The sequence below is a fragment of the Pagrus pagrus genome, assembly GCF_965226575.1.
Source record: "Pagrus pagrus genome assembly, chromosome: 21".
Taxonomy (NCBI): domain Eukaryota; kingdom Metazoa; phylum Chordata; class Actinopteri; order Spariformes; family Sparidae; genus Pagrus; species Pagrus pagrus.
The window spans coordinates 26,716,554-26,731,426 of NC_140208.1; the positions used below are offsets into that span (position 1 = coordinate 26,716,554).

The 14,873-nt window shown below is 40.5% G+C and overlaps 2 protein-coding genes across 8 annotated transcripts in view; one reads left to right on the forward strand and one right to left on the reverse strand.

Annotated features, from left to right (window-relative positions):
• Nucleotides 1-14,873, reverse strand: part of ccdc57 (coiled-coil domain containing 57) — a 123,740-nt gene that overhangs the window by 100,625 nt on the left and 8,242 nt on the right. For 5 of the 7 annotated variants that reach the window (XM_084342555.1, XM_084342558.1, XM_084342560.1 and 2 more), the window contains exons 2-3: nt 7,533-7,639; nt 690-833 (exon numbers count right to left, since the gene is read on the reverse strand). In XM_084342555.1, the coding sequence (XP_084198681.1) occupies nt 690-833; nt 7,533-7,639 (251 nt within the window). The remainder of the gene's footprint in view (nt 1-689; nt 834-7,532; nt 7,640-14,873) is intronic. The other 2 variants (XM_084342556.1, XM_084342557.1) reach the window with 2 other exon arrangements.
• slc16a3b (solute carrier family 16 member 3b) overlaps nt 1-14,873 on the forward strand; it is a 138,506-nt gene that overhangs the window by 98,638 nt on the left and 24,995 nt on the right. The window lies entirely within an intron of this gene.

The window sequence follows — 14,873 nt, forward strand, 5'->3', positions numbered from 1 at the left end:
TTTAACAACACTTAGTTTGGCCTCGCGGTATATGAAGGCCAATTCTGCATTCTTGTAAATTCAGCATTAAAAGCAATACATTAAATTGCTTCTTCTCTTGTAAAAAGCATCAGTTTGTCACAGCACTGCTGTGACTAGCTTGTCTGCTTCTGTGTCTAAGGTGCATCTTACCTGCCAACATTAAGCAGCTGTTTGAACACAGTTTCAACTGATTTCAAAGTGATTTGACTTTTTACATCACAAGGGTTTAAAAAATTGAAATTAGGTTTGAGACCTTTGTGCTACATTTACAGGAAAAAAACAAAATAAAAAAACAAACAAAAACAATCTATTTTATAAAATGGAGTATTGATGAGTTGAGAAGAATTGAGGAAATGAAGCTTCGCCGTTGTCTGGCAGTATGGCACCAGATACTTCTGTATCATTTTCCAGATAGCAGCAAGGTGAACAGACTGGGGGCTGGGTGGGTGTTGTCTTTAGGTATCCTTAATTTTAATACTTTAGTGTGATTAACATTAAGTCGACAGAGAATTGTGTGGTGGGGTTCACACTTCTTAATCTCACACACGATCAAAGACTCACTTACAATGCTACAACAGTAAATTTAGCATGTGCTGACAGTAATCACAGCTGTATTTTTTTTTTTGCCTATTCTGTTGCTTATTTTCTTTTTCTTCCCTTTGACTCACCTCTTGAGCTTGTCAAACTGTTGCCTGTACTCAGCAGCTTGGTGCCAACTTTTACTGAGCTCTTCCTGCCTCTCCTCTGTCTTTCTGGCTCTCTGCTCTTCCGGCTGGGCAACCTGCATGTGGAGCTGGTTCAGCTCCTCCTGCCTGCAAAGTACAGCAGAGTTTCATTTTTAATCGTCTTAGACAGTCATTGTGTCTGCTGCAGGCAATTACTGTTCTCCTTTTGCCTAGACTCTGGATTTAATTTAATGCAACAAAGTGACATGTTGATGAAGGTTCTCAGTCATCCAGGTCATGGTAATTCTAAGTGCTGTATCACAGGCAGCTGGTCTTGTTTCAGTTTCTTGAAGATGTTCTACCTCTCATCCAAGAGGATTCCTCTGGCCACCTCCTCTATTCAAAGATGGCTGTTCCAGCCATCTTTGAAGGTTACTCTGGAGAATATTCCAGACAGTATTTGTTATTGTTTTGGATTGTTGCAATAATAATAAACATACATTGGAATAAGGCAAGCATATTTGTCCACTCCCATGTTGATAAGAGTATTAAAAACTACTAAATATCCCTTTTAAGATGCATTTAGAACAGATAATAAATGTGCGATTCATTTAAACTTAAAGTTAAATATTTTAATCAATTGACAGCCCTAGATAATTCATAAATGATAATAAAAATAAGATCATTGAAGGGCATTTCACATGAACCAAAGACACTTTCTGAGTCAAAAGAACAAAAAGAATATAACAAAAAGCTTGTCAAATGCCATGTATCAGTCAAAAAATCCAAGAAATTTGTCATATGTCAGGATTGGCTGTTTTATTCTGTTACATAATGTTCCCTTTACTCCCTTGCTCCCCAAAGAGTCACAAAAAAACACCCAAATGTAAATCTGCAATGAATTAGAAGCTGCTGGAAGACAGGTGTCAGTGTCCACAGTCGAGTGTGTTTTGCTTTGACATGGGCATGCAAGAAAGAAGCCCTTGCTCCAGAGGCGGCACCTTAAAGCTCGACCAGTGGCGTGCACAGACTTTTTGAAGGGCAGGGGCGAAAAGAAAAAAAAGGACACTTTTTTTCAGCGTGCTTTTTGGCTCCCAAGAGGGCACTTTAGCGCGTTTTGGCTCCCAAGAGGGAACTTTAGCGCGCATTTTTGCCACCGAAGAGGGCAGTTTATCATGTTTTAACCAACCAAGGGTGCAGTTTAGTGTGTTTTGCCAACCAAGAGGGCACTTTAGCACGTGTTCTGGCTCCCAAGAGGGCACTTTAGCGCATGTTTTGGCTCCCAAGAGGGCACTTTAGCGTGCGTTTTTCAACAATACAAATCAAAAATGAGGACAACCAGAAGCTTGTGGATGGCTATCAAAAGCACCTTACTGATGTGAAAATGGCCAAGGGACATTTAACCAAATATTAGAATTACTGTATGTATATTTTTGCCCCAGTAGATTTGGTGACATTTTCAGAAGAACTATAATAAATTCATAATTGAACCAAACTTCTTGAATGTTATTTGTGACCAAGTAGTGTTTTACTCATTCCATCACAGAAAAATGAGAGCTGTAGAAATTATTGGAACTCAAGACTGCCATGTACATGCCAAGTGTATGTGAACTTTTGACCACAACTGTAAGTATCAAAAGTCAAAGTAAACGTATGTATATATTTACATGTATATAGTGGTATGTTAATGGTGGACTGAATATCAGCCTGGCCAGTAATCAGATCAGATATTCAGCTTGTTTTTTGTGGGGGGTTTTTGTTTTGTTTTTTTGGTTATAAGAATCTGTTTAGTCTTTTTAAATCCAATTGCAATAAACTACATTTATTTAAAATTGTGCTACTTGGCTCTGATGCAGCAGGTGATCTGCAAAGTAACTAGTTAGTAAAATGTCATCAAATAAATGTAGTGCAGTAAAAAGTACAATAATTACCACCAAAATGTTGTGGAGTGGAAGAATAAATTAACAGTAACATGGAAATACTCAAGTAAAGTACAAGTACCCCTCAAAATTGTACTTAAGTGCAGAACAAATGCATGCACAATTTCTATATATTTTTCTTTTGGTTCATTAGATGCAGTTTGTACTTGCAGTGAATAGATGCACCGCTTTCACATTCATTTCTCAAATTTCTTATGTAAATGATTTTTCATTTATTTTCTCAGTTTTGCTACATTCTACTGCTTTTGAACATACAAATATTTCCTTACTTTTTATTTCAATCTAATCTAAGAGTCACATGTGAAGTAAACCTCTCATGAATTTGGATCAAAGAGATGAAGTGTACCTGTTCTGCTTCACAGTCAGAGCTCTGGCAGTTACGACTTACCTCTCCAGCTCTCTATCTCGTTTACAAGGTTGAAACGGAAATCTTCCTTCAATTGTTGGTAGTGTTCTCTGACAAATTAAGCATTAAATAATTACAAATTGATAATTACTGTGCTTGAAAAAAAAGACAGCAATGTGGCTTTGGAGGCAGATCGAGTTGTCCTCTCCTCTTATCCACAAGTTTAAGTATCTTTGGGCAAAACACTGAACCCCAAAGTGCTCCCAATGTTACGGCCAGCACCATTCATGGTAGCTTGCTGCCATTATGTGGGACTGTGTATGTGAATGGGTGACAGGGAGGCAATAAATGCAGTCATTTCTTATTTTCTTTGCAAATATTTTCAATAGATTACTGGATCTGTTTAATGTCTAAGTAATCAACCCAATTCTTAATCCAGCCCAAATGAGTGTCATCCTGACACCTGTGGTCATGAGGTCCATTGAGAAACTGGTGTTGGCCCACCTGAAAGTGCTGGACCCCTTGCAGTTTGCCTACCAAGCAAACAGGTCAGTGTGTCCATCCCCACCTGTCAGTGGATCAATGACTTCCTGACAGACAGGAAGCAGCAGGTGAGGCTGGGAAAACAATCAGCACTTGCACCCTTCATGGAATGTGTTCTTTCCATGCTGCTCTTCTGCATCTACACCAATGACTGCAGCTCAGGAGGCCACTCTGTTAAACCCCAGAAGATTTCAGACAACACAGCAATCATCAGCCTCATCTGAGACGGTGATGGAATCTGTGCACAGACGGGAAGTTGAACAGCTGGTCCTCTGGTGTATTCACAACTAGATTGGCACTCAGTAGAGTGGCCGAGTTGTTCCATACCATGCCAGTGCACGATTGTCCTTCGTCCCCAGTCCCCTGCTGGCCTGCACTCACACTGCTCTGGCTGTAACTAAGCCTGAGCACGGTTACCTCTTGTACATATGTCACCACGTCATAGCGTGGTCGCAGATCAATGGAGAACATGACTGCAACTTACTTTTTTGTGGCTTATTTTGTGTTGTTTTGGTCATAGACGGCGCTCTCACATTCCTGGATTTCTTGATTATGCAAGGCGGTGTAATACGCATGATTATACTTCATGTCCACATTGTACACTTGTGCTCATGCATGAGCAATTGTACCGTGCCGAAGCACACCTCTTCCAACCCTGTTAGGGCCAAGGAAGTGTAACGAGCACGGTACAGAGTAGTGCTCGCACAAGTCAAACAAACTTGACTTTGGGGGTCAATTGTGCTTGCGCACGGTGCGGATTGCCAAATGGAGTGCGCCTTTCATTTCAAACCAACAATAACTGCTTATCCATTAAAGCTCGACACCAGGGCTATGAAAACTTAACAACTTAACACTTCAGATAAAAATCACAGACGGGCTGCCTTGCCTGCCAGAAGTGGGAATGGGGTCAATATGCGATTTTTAGCGGGTTTACCTGCGTTTAAAAAACCTGTGTAGACCCGCTAATCTTGGTGGAAAAGCGGTAATAGATACAGTACCAGCCACATAAATACACATTATTTTTTCATCAAGAAGACAGAAAAAGTGAAAAACAAAAATAAAAAATAAAAATTAAAACAAACGCTCTCTCAACATCTCACAATGTTAAAGAGAGTGAGAAAAAAAATCATGAATCCGTCCCTTTATCTGGATCTGCACCAAAAAGTTATTGGGTCTACTTTGGCCCAGGACCCATCCTCTATTCAAGTTTCATGAAAATCTGTTTTTGTGCAATCCTGCTGCCAAACCAACTAGCCAAGAAACAATAAACAAAGGGACATTGTTTAAAACATAACCTCCTTGGCAAAAGAGCTGAATATTTTTACCAGCTTCGACAGCGCTGGCTGGTAAGGTAAGGTTTATCTTAGTGGGAACTACCACAGAAGCAGTTTTGCGTATTTTGCCAGGTGTTCATATGTCTGTCTGTGAACAAATGTTGGTCAACACAACAGTGTCACAACCATGCAAGATGCAATCATGAAACTTCATAGGTTTGTAGTTTGGATCAAAATGAAGGCCTAATTCAAAGATAGTTAACCCATGAGTGCTGAGTATTTATGTAATAATCTAGTAACTACTACTGAGAAGTCCGGGGTCAGTATATGTTCGACATGTTAATGGCGAAGCCTCAGGTTTTAATGCAGATCTAATATCATCCTCTGTATCAACCAACAGCCTAACATCACTATAGTAGGCTATAATAATATCCTGTCTAATATCTCTGTTATTATTATTATCTAACTTCATGTCAAACTATTCCCTCTTTATGTCTGTCACAGTACAGCTCCATTCTGACATGTGGCTGGAAGCTATATTAACATTTTGTAATTCTTTCTGGTCCTCTGATTTCACTACTTTCATGCATGATCTGTAACCACTTATCCTCACAGGGGGCTGGACCTGATCCCAGCTGACACTGGGTAAGTGGCGCACACCCTGGACAAATCACCAGTTTATCACAAGGCTGACATATAGGGACAAACAAACATTCACACCTTTGGACAATTTACAGTGACCAATTAACCTAACCTACCTGTCTTTGGACTGTGAGAGGAAGTACCTGGATAGACCCCATGTGAACATAAAGCAGGTATTACAGTCAAGACCGGGCATTGAACCGAGAAAGTTCTTGCCTGTTATTCCACTGCTGACCAAATGTTTTTGTCTGCTGATTTCCAAGAGTAGTACCTGTGAAGTTCTTTGTTTTACTTTTTGGTAACATTTTTGTAAACTAAATGTTCCAACATACGAAGGAAGCTGTATATGGCAAATTTTGGGGCGCCTAAGTAATTATGAAATCTCTTACAATTTTCAACAATCTTATCCAGTAAAGACAGATAGGTGAATCTGACTTGGCTCCCCTGTGTGAGCAAATCTCAAAGAAATGGAAATTTAGGGTAAAAATACAAGAAAGGCCCAATTGTTCAGCTAGACACAATTATTTGTTCAGAGATTTCTGTCTCTGAGATTTTTCTCCCTTCACCCCAAAACAATGGTTTTGGATGGAATTTTGTTTGAGGTGCAGCATTGAAAAAACGGCATTTCAACATTTCAGTAGCAATAGCATGCGATAGCAATGTGTAATGTTATGTCCCAGTCCTGGTTACTATTGATAAACACAGACATCCATTGTATTGGGTGGGAGGCAGATATCTCTGACACATATTTCAAAACCTGAGCAAATACAACCAAAGCTGTCTGCATGGATAGATTCCAATGTAGGTAGGTGAAGAAATGTATTCTTTTGTTACTTAGTTTAACCCTTTGAGAGTTCAATTGTTCAAACTGGTGCCATGGTGCAAAGATTTCACTTTAGTTGACTGGAGTTTAATTAAACAGGTGAGGCAACTCTATTTATATTTACATTGCATTACAAGTAAACTCAGAGTGTGAAACTGCATACAGCAACACATAAAGAATATCATAAAAGAAAAGAAATGCAACATGACAATAGAAAAACAAATTCAAGAAACACCAGTCAACCAAAGACGGTGTGTCTGTGAGTATCACACTCCACAATATAAACCATAGACATATAGAATGTTGCTAAAACCATTAATGTGTTGATGACAGGGAGAAAATGTATTTGATTAACTGATTCATCTTTTCAGGATTTTATTCATGGAAATACCAAACAATTTTTTCTAACAAGGATTGTAAATGGTAAATGTACTTGCATTTCTATTACGTCTACAGACCACTCAATGTGTTTTACAAGGCTTGTCACATACACCCATTCAACAGGAGCAATTTGGGGGGTCAGTATCTTGCGAAGTATCCTTGAGCAAGAGACTGAACCCCAAATTGCTCCTGATGAGCAGCTGGCGCCTTGCATGGCAGTGTATGAATGTGTGTGTGAATAGGTGAATGTGGCATGTATTGTAAAGCGCTTTGAGCTGTCCGAGAGGACTGGAAAAGCGCTATAGAAATGCAGACCATTTACCACTTACCATTTGCTCAAGGATATTTCAACTGCAGCTGGGGGAGCCGGGGATTTGAACCAGCGACCTTCCAATGACTAGACAAACCGCTCTATGTCCTAAGCTACAGCCACCTGAGCAGGACTTGTGTTTCTAGAAACAAAAAGGATCTTACTATTCAACAACAAGGTGGTGGAGGTAGCTTTGATGGTTGGAGTTGCCCAAAAGGATTACACTGCAGCTATTGCTGCCAGCTGAGCCAATTTACTGGACCGATTCCAAATCTTTTGATAAACATGAATCATTTACACACCACAACATGTAAATTTAAGGCCCAGGTTTAGAATTTTTTTTTTATTTACCCTTGAACTTATAAAATGATTGACAAATGAAATGATAGTGAAAAAAATGTTTGCCAACCTGACAACAAACCAAATATATATATACATATACGAATTTCCTCGTTGGTGACATCAATCTTGAGACTGGGGTCCATTGGCAAATCCTAAATTCTTATGGCCATATTTTCAGCTAATAGCAGATGTGCACAGTAGAAGTTTACTGCAATTATGATGTGCGGTGGACATAGATATGGTACCTGAGGGAGAAGCACTCCTCATGGGCCTTTTTGAGGAAACTGTCCAGTTGATCAACCCTTGCAGCCAGGAGCTCACTCCATTCCCTCTCATTTCTGGCTAGCTGGGCCTCAAGGATTTGGGATACCAAAACACAAGTCATCATGCATTGCAATGCACAGTATTGCTAACACTGTTTCTGTGCTTCACATATGGAGCCCCTGGATTCCATAAAAATCTGTATTTTCTACTCAAAACAGACAACACAAGAAAAAAGAAAATGCTAAATTTGAGAAAACACATTTCATAAAACAGAAAGGGAAGGTAAAACAGTTCATATTTGAGTAAAAGTCCTACAATTTTTGGGCAATGTTTTGTAACTCTCTGTTGGAGCATTTCTAAGGCTTGGATTGTTTGGGACAGACCCCAACAAATGTCACATCATCATGATTGTAATCTTTGTTCAAACTTTTTTCAGTTAAAGGAAAACTGTGATGATGTTCGTTCCTACTTAAAGCGAATTGTAATATCTGTCAGAGTAATTGCAATATGATATCGTGCAAGCACTAGTTTTTCATTGTACTCAATATAAAAAAAACAGTTTAAATGGTTTCAAAAGGTACAGGTAAATGGGAAAGGAAAAGGAAAAAAATCATATTCATGCACCAGCACTACAGCATAACAATGTATGAAAAGTCTATTTGAACAGAGGACATGATTAACTGATGGGAGGACTGCACAGTTTTTTGACCATGTCATGAAGTTCATCCACAATTTATTGCACGGTCTGGGAAGATGCATATACATATGCATATAATTATAAAATAGATCTGGCCACAAAAGACTGCTCTGAAGTATTGAGGTATGATTTAATATAGTTTAAACATACTATACTCCCCAGGGGGAGAGAGATGGGGAGAGAGAGAGGCAGCGCATTTGTCGACAAGAGAGGGGGAGCATGCAACGTGACATGAAAACTTGTGTGTGTGTTACTGTACAATCTCGTACAATCTCTCTCTAGTTTATCAGTTAGTGTCTGAACTACAGACTGGATTCTCCATAACAGACAGTGGGGCAGCTGACTGATATGAATAAGACCAATGCAGGTTGAATGCACAATGGTGGATCCACCTTATATAGGCTACATCTTAAGTATGAAATGGCTGTATTGTCACTACGCTGCATTTGATAATCTGGTCATGGGTCACCGCTCTCTTGTGTCCAGGCACTGTCTAGCTCCCTCTTCCTCTCCTTGGGCTAGAGGAGTGCAGATCTGGTCTTGGTCTGGCATATTTACAAGTCACACTGGTGCTCCTAATTATACAATTTAGTCACACTGTCTCTTAAAATGGTCACAAAAGGTGACTGAATGGTTGGGTGAAGTTGGGTGTTCCAATAGAACAATGATCCCAAACACACATCAAAAGTGGTAAAGGAATGGCTAAATCAGGCTAGAATTGAGATTTTGGAATGGCCTTCCCAAAGTCCTGACTTGAACCCCATCGAGAACATGTAGACCAGAGGTAGCCAACACGGTGCCCACGGGCACCTGGTTGCCCGCAGGGACCACATGAGTCGCCTTCAGAGCATATTCTAAAAATAGCACTAGTCACCATTAAGCTCTGTCTAAAAATGTTATTTAATTGTGTTGCTGTTCTTTTTGAATCAATAACACTCGCACTGATGTAGATTTGAAAATGACAATATTGAATATAAAATTTTAAAAACAAAAATGTTTTATGTATATATGAACTCTGACCTTGTCTGGGGTCAAAGTTCAATTTTGCGCACAAAACAAACCTCCATCTCACTCTTTGCTGAGACAAGCATGCGGGCACAGCTACATGGGGAGCGAGATGCGGTTTTTACCCCCAAAAACTAAAGAAAAACATGGCAGAATCATTTTCACAATGATTGGGAGGAGGAGTTCCCACAGTGAAAGAAAAGTGTGTGTGTCTCATTTGCGGGGCGACGGCAAAACGGCAAAATGTGGAGAGACACTTCAGTACGTGTCATAAAAGCTTCCAATCTAACTGCCCACCTGGCAGCGCACTACGGGCAGAAAAAGCCCATGAGTTAAAGGCAGCTCTGGGCAACCAGCAGTCTTTTTTCACAACAAGCAACTTAAAATGAAGTTGTTTTTTTTTTTTATTGCAGCTCTAAATTTAGCAAGCTTAATTTAGAGCTGCAAATTGTTTGATAAAGAACAAGAAAACCTTTTTGGACAAGGAGGTCTTAAAAAGGAGCAATGATGATTATTGCAAACACTGTGTTCAAAGAAGAGAAGAATGGTCCTGATGTCATCACCACTCTCTCCGCTGTCCAACTGAGGGCAAGTACAACGATTAGAAGAGTGTCGGCTATGTCCGGGAACTTGACAGAGCAGCTGGACCGGGATCTGGTTAAGTGCAGGTGGTTTAGTATCCAGTGCGACAAGTCTGTGGACAGCAGCAGTACATCGCAGCTGATGATGTTTATCCGAATGGTGTTTGATGATTTCTCCACAAAAGAAGAACTCCTGACACTACTGCCCCTGAAGACAACAACGAGGGGAGTTGACATCTACAACACCGTGAAGAGGTTCTTTGTGGAGAAAAAGGTACCATTGGAAAGGCTGGTGTTGGTAACTACAGACGGGGCTCCCACCATGACGGGCCGACATGCAGGCTTCATTGCGCTATGCAGAGGTGACACAGACTTAGGCGATATGTGCAAAAGTGACCGGCTTTGATCATGTAATGATTCCTGTCGTGAAGATCATAAATGGCATCCGCTCCAAAGCCAAACAACACAGGACATTCAAGGTGCTATTGGAGGAGCTGTCAGCTGAATATGGTGACCTATGGTGACACAGAAATCCAATGGCTCAGCAGGGGACGAGTTTTGCAGCATTTTTTGGCACTTTTGGGTGAAACCAAAGAGTTCATGCAATCCAAAAGGGAAGACGCCTCGCTGCTCAAGGACTCTGAGTGGATACTTGACCTTGCATTTTTGACGGACATAACTGGGAAACGGAAACATTTGAACTGTGAGCTGCAAGGCAAAGGTAAGACTGTTGCTGACATGATAAGCGCCGTAAACATATTAAAGCGAAGATGAACATTTTCTCTGTGCATTTACAGAGAAAAAAAGTGCTGCAGCCGTGCATTCAGTGGTGAATGACAATGCTTGTGCATCTGGGGCTTTTGACAAAACTGCAGAAAAATACTCTCAAGTCATAAACAGACTTGAGCAAGCATTTGAGAACTTTGAGGTTTTGTGACTTTGATCAACTTGAGCCATGTGCGTCATTCATTTAAAATCCTTTCATGCAAGTGGACATGATATGCATTGCTGAGCAACTAAGTGCAACATTCAGCTTGGATGCTGGACAGGTGGAGATTGAAATCCTAACGTTGCAAAATGACCTCCACCTCAAAGCCCATCAGGGTGCACCAAATTTTTGGTGCCTTGTGGACACAGAAAAATACAAAGGTGTATGCACAGCAGCTATGAAAGTTGCCTGCCTTTTTGGTTCAACCTATCTCTGTGAGGTGCTGTTCTCACTTCATCAAGAACAAACACAGAACACGCCTTGCGGTGTCAAAATATACCCCAGATTGTAGTACACTGATGAACAGCATGCAATGCCAGGCTTCCCACTAACAGATATTTACAGACAAAGAAAGCGTTAACAGATGTTTTAAGTGAAACACTAGGCAATGTTAAACTCAAATATTGTACAAAAATGTGAAAAATAACTTGTTCAGAAAGTGTAACAGATGTGATGATTTGTTGAAAAATGTTACAACGGTAGTGATTTGTACAAACGGGACATGATTTGAAGATGTGGCAGTTAATGATTTCCTAAAAAATGTTGAAGTGATAATTTGTACAAATATATAACAGGTGCGTTTGTCAACTTGCCCGAGTGGCCGAGGCGACCAAATGAGGAGATCCAGACAGACGATGTTCTCTATGTGATTTTTCCTTTATTTTCTGTTCAGCACGTCATGTTTACCAACATCTTAACCCAACCTTATCCTCCTCCAAATGACCAGCTTAAATACCCCAGCACCCCCTTTCACTCATTGGCACGTACCATTCCATTCTACACCCCCACCTAAACATACAATAAATAAACAAATATTCACCTAAACTTCCGTACCAAATACAAATACAATAAATATAAACCCCCGAAAATTACCAAAATAGATACCCATAATAATTTACACATATATTGAAACCCAGTAATTAAACTCTCCTCTACCTACTCTCCACTTGGTTCCTCCCGCTCAATGAAGCTTAACTTACAAAAGGTGTTCGCATCCCGGGGAACTCTTTTGTCTGGACACACTCTGGGAGGAAGTGAAGCGGCAGAGGTAAGTTTATCCTTCACATAATTATACCCAATCAGTTTGGCGAAGAGATCTTATACCTTCTTAAATACTGCAACAGTGCCTCGCTGATCACTGGCTTTCTGTACTCGCAGGTGAACCTTGATGGCACAAGTACACCGCTGATCCCGCAATCATTATATCAATGAACAATTTAACATTAGCTGGGTGTGTGCGTCTCATTTCACCTCCTATGTTTATATACACACCAGGGCTGCACAATTAATCGAATTTTAATCATGATCACGATTTTGGCTGCCACGATTAAATTAAGATGATCGTTGCGATATTAACATTTAAAAAGCGGGCTCTGTCGCATATCAAATCAAGCACATTCTCAACCCAATAGTCAGCCAACCACCAGGGGGCGAACGAAAGGTTAGGGCTTCATTAAGCTGCCTAAATAGCAAGCGAGCGCACCCTGCAGCAGCGGCAGCCGCAAATTATATTCAACAGTGTGACACCCCGTCCTGACATACAGCGACGCGACAGCGAGCAAGCGAGGAAAAGTGATTAGAATGTGTACTTTTCAAACAGCCTGTCCTGACGTGCCGCGAGCGATATAGCTCCGTCCAGCGATGTCGCTCACTCTGTCTCTATCTGGACATTTTGCGGCGGTGTCCCGCCCCTAACACTTCAAAAACTTCTAACTTCCTAAACTCCTTCTCTTTTCAGAGTTGTGTCTGTGCCACACAACTAACTTATTCAACCACCTGAAAAAACACCACAAACCCAAATATGATGAATGCATGAAGGCCAAAGCTAACGCTGGTCCACTAAATCCCCGTCCGTGTCCAGCGCCAACCCAGACAACCCAGGCACTTTATGATTGCACTCTGCAATGGCATATTTATTTTTTGCCCTTTGTCTTGGGTACATTTTATTTTATTATTTATGATTTATTATTATTTTTTGTTTCAATTTGAAGCCTTGTTCACATACGGTTTGTTTAAAAAAGAAAGCTCAATAAAAAGATATGTTTTACCTAACATAATGAATAATCATGATTAATAATCGTGATTTCAATATTGATAAAAATAATAGTGATTATCATTTTGGCCATAATTGTGCAGCCCTAATACACACACATACACAGATGTACCCACATGTCTACATATTCTCACATGCCTACAATTAATCACAATCCCATCAGCGGACTCATTACCAACGTAACGGCAGTCCGTCGTTACAGTGTTTTTTAATAAAATGCTACAAATGTGCTCATTCATACAAAACTTTCAAGAAAGATATTTACAAAAATATCAGAGATGTGATAACTCTGACTTTCAAATTTTGAAACAGATTGAGATTAACAGAAATAAACAATGTTGCATGTTTAAATATATCTGTGTTTCCTACCATGGGAAATCATTGTTAATTATTGTGAGGAATCATTAACATGTGATAAGACAGTCTCTTCACATGAATATTTATTATCATTATTAATAATAATATTATCATTAAAGGTGAACTGACCGACTTTGTTATTCAGGAAGTCTGTATCAAACAAGAAGTATTACTCCGTACCCTTGAAGTAGCTCCTAGTAGGGCTGAACGATTTATCGTTTTCTGATCGAAATTGCGATTTCAGACAACGCGATCATGTGATCGCCAAAGCTACGGATTTTGCAGGGCTGACCCAGGATCTGTTGTGTCAACTATTTTACACATACATGCCATCTCCCTACCATCCTGCCAAGCTCACCAATCAGAAGCGGCATGCTACTTGTGGACAGGTCACGCTAACCAATCAGTATTAACCTGCTCCTTAACGTGTTCTGAAATGGCTTCAGCTGGACCAGAAGCGGAGTTTGGGGATTTAATAACCAAGAAAAACAGCACGTCGGTCATATGGGAGTTTTTGGGTTTGAGGCTGCAGACATGCACCAGAAACAGGTACTGTACAAAACCTGTCGCGCTAAAGTTGCAACATCCAGCGGAAACACAACTAATTTATACCGGCATTTGAAAAATCACCACAGGCATTTGCATGACGAGTGTATGACGAAAAAGTACAGTGAAAAGTCCGGTGAAAATGATACTCAGGCCCACTGTAGCAAACAGACTACAATTACAGCATCTTTTGCTAGTGTAACTCCGTATATAAATATCTAATATATAATATCCGTTAATAAATACATTTGGAAGCAATTTTTAACTTTAGTTTTCATCCTTGCATTAGAGTAATAGCATTTAATGTTTTAAAGGTGACATATTATGCTCATTTCTGCTTGTTGACATGGGTCCTTGATGTCTAAATGGAATGTTAGTAACATGCTTTGGTCGAAAAAACCGAAGGATTGAGCACAGCAGGGTTCTTTACACACCAGTTTCACAGCCTGGCTCTAAGCGGCTGGTTTGAATGCCTTTCCCTTTAATGCTAATGAGCTACTGCGTGCGCCGCCAACCTCTTCCTGCCGGGCGGATGACGTGAGGATGGCATCGCGTGACCATGGCAACGAGCGATACACAGCAACTTCAATAAAGTTGAGGAAAAAAAACAAAAAACAACAACAATGAGCAATACACAGCGCGACGCAACTTTTCTGTGTTCATGCCTGCATATAACTGATAGTAGCACAGCAGACATGTAGCAGGTAACCCCTGTCTCCAGCTCCAAAACAAAGTAGTGATTGCTTTACTGCAGATAACGTTTTGGTACTCTCAGGTCTGGTCTCTCATGCCAGCAGCTAATGCTACAGGTAACGCTACACACGTAGTTAGCTGTAGCGTTAGCTGTGACTATACTATCACACAGTAAGTCGTACGACTGCCAAGTTACTCCTGGGCATCTAACACACTGTCCTTTAGCACAACATGCTAATTAATCAACGTAGCTCACTGGCCGTGAATAACAGACCATTTCATACCGTCTCCTCTGCGTGTTCACGGTGGAACAGGAGCTCACCGTCCACTAACAACTGAGACCATTTCATACCATCTCCTCTGCGTGTTCACGGCGGAACAGGAGCTCACCGTCCACTAACA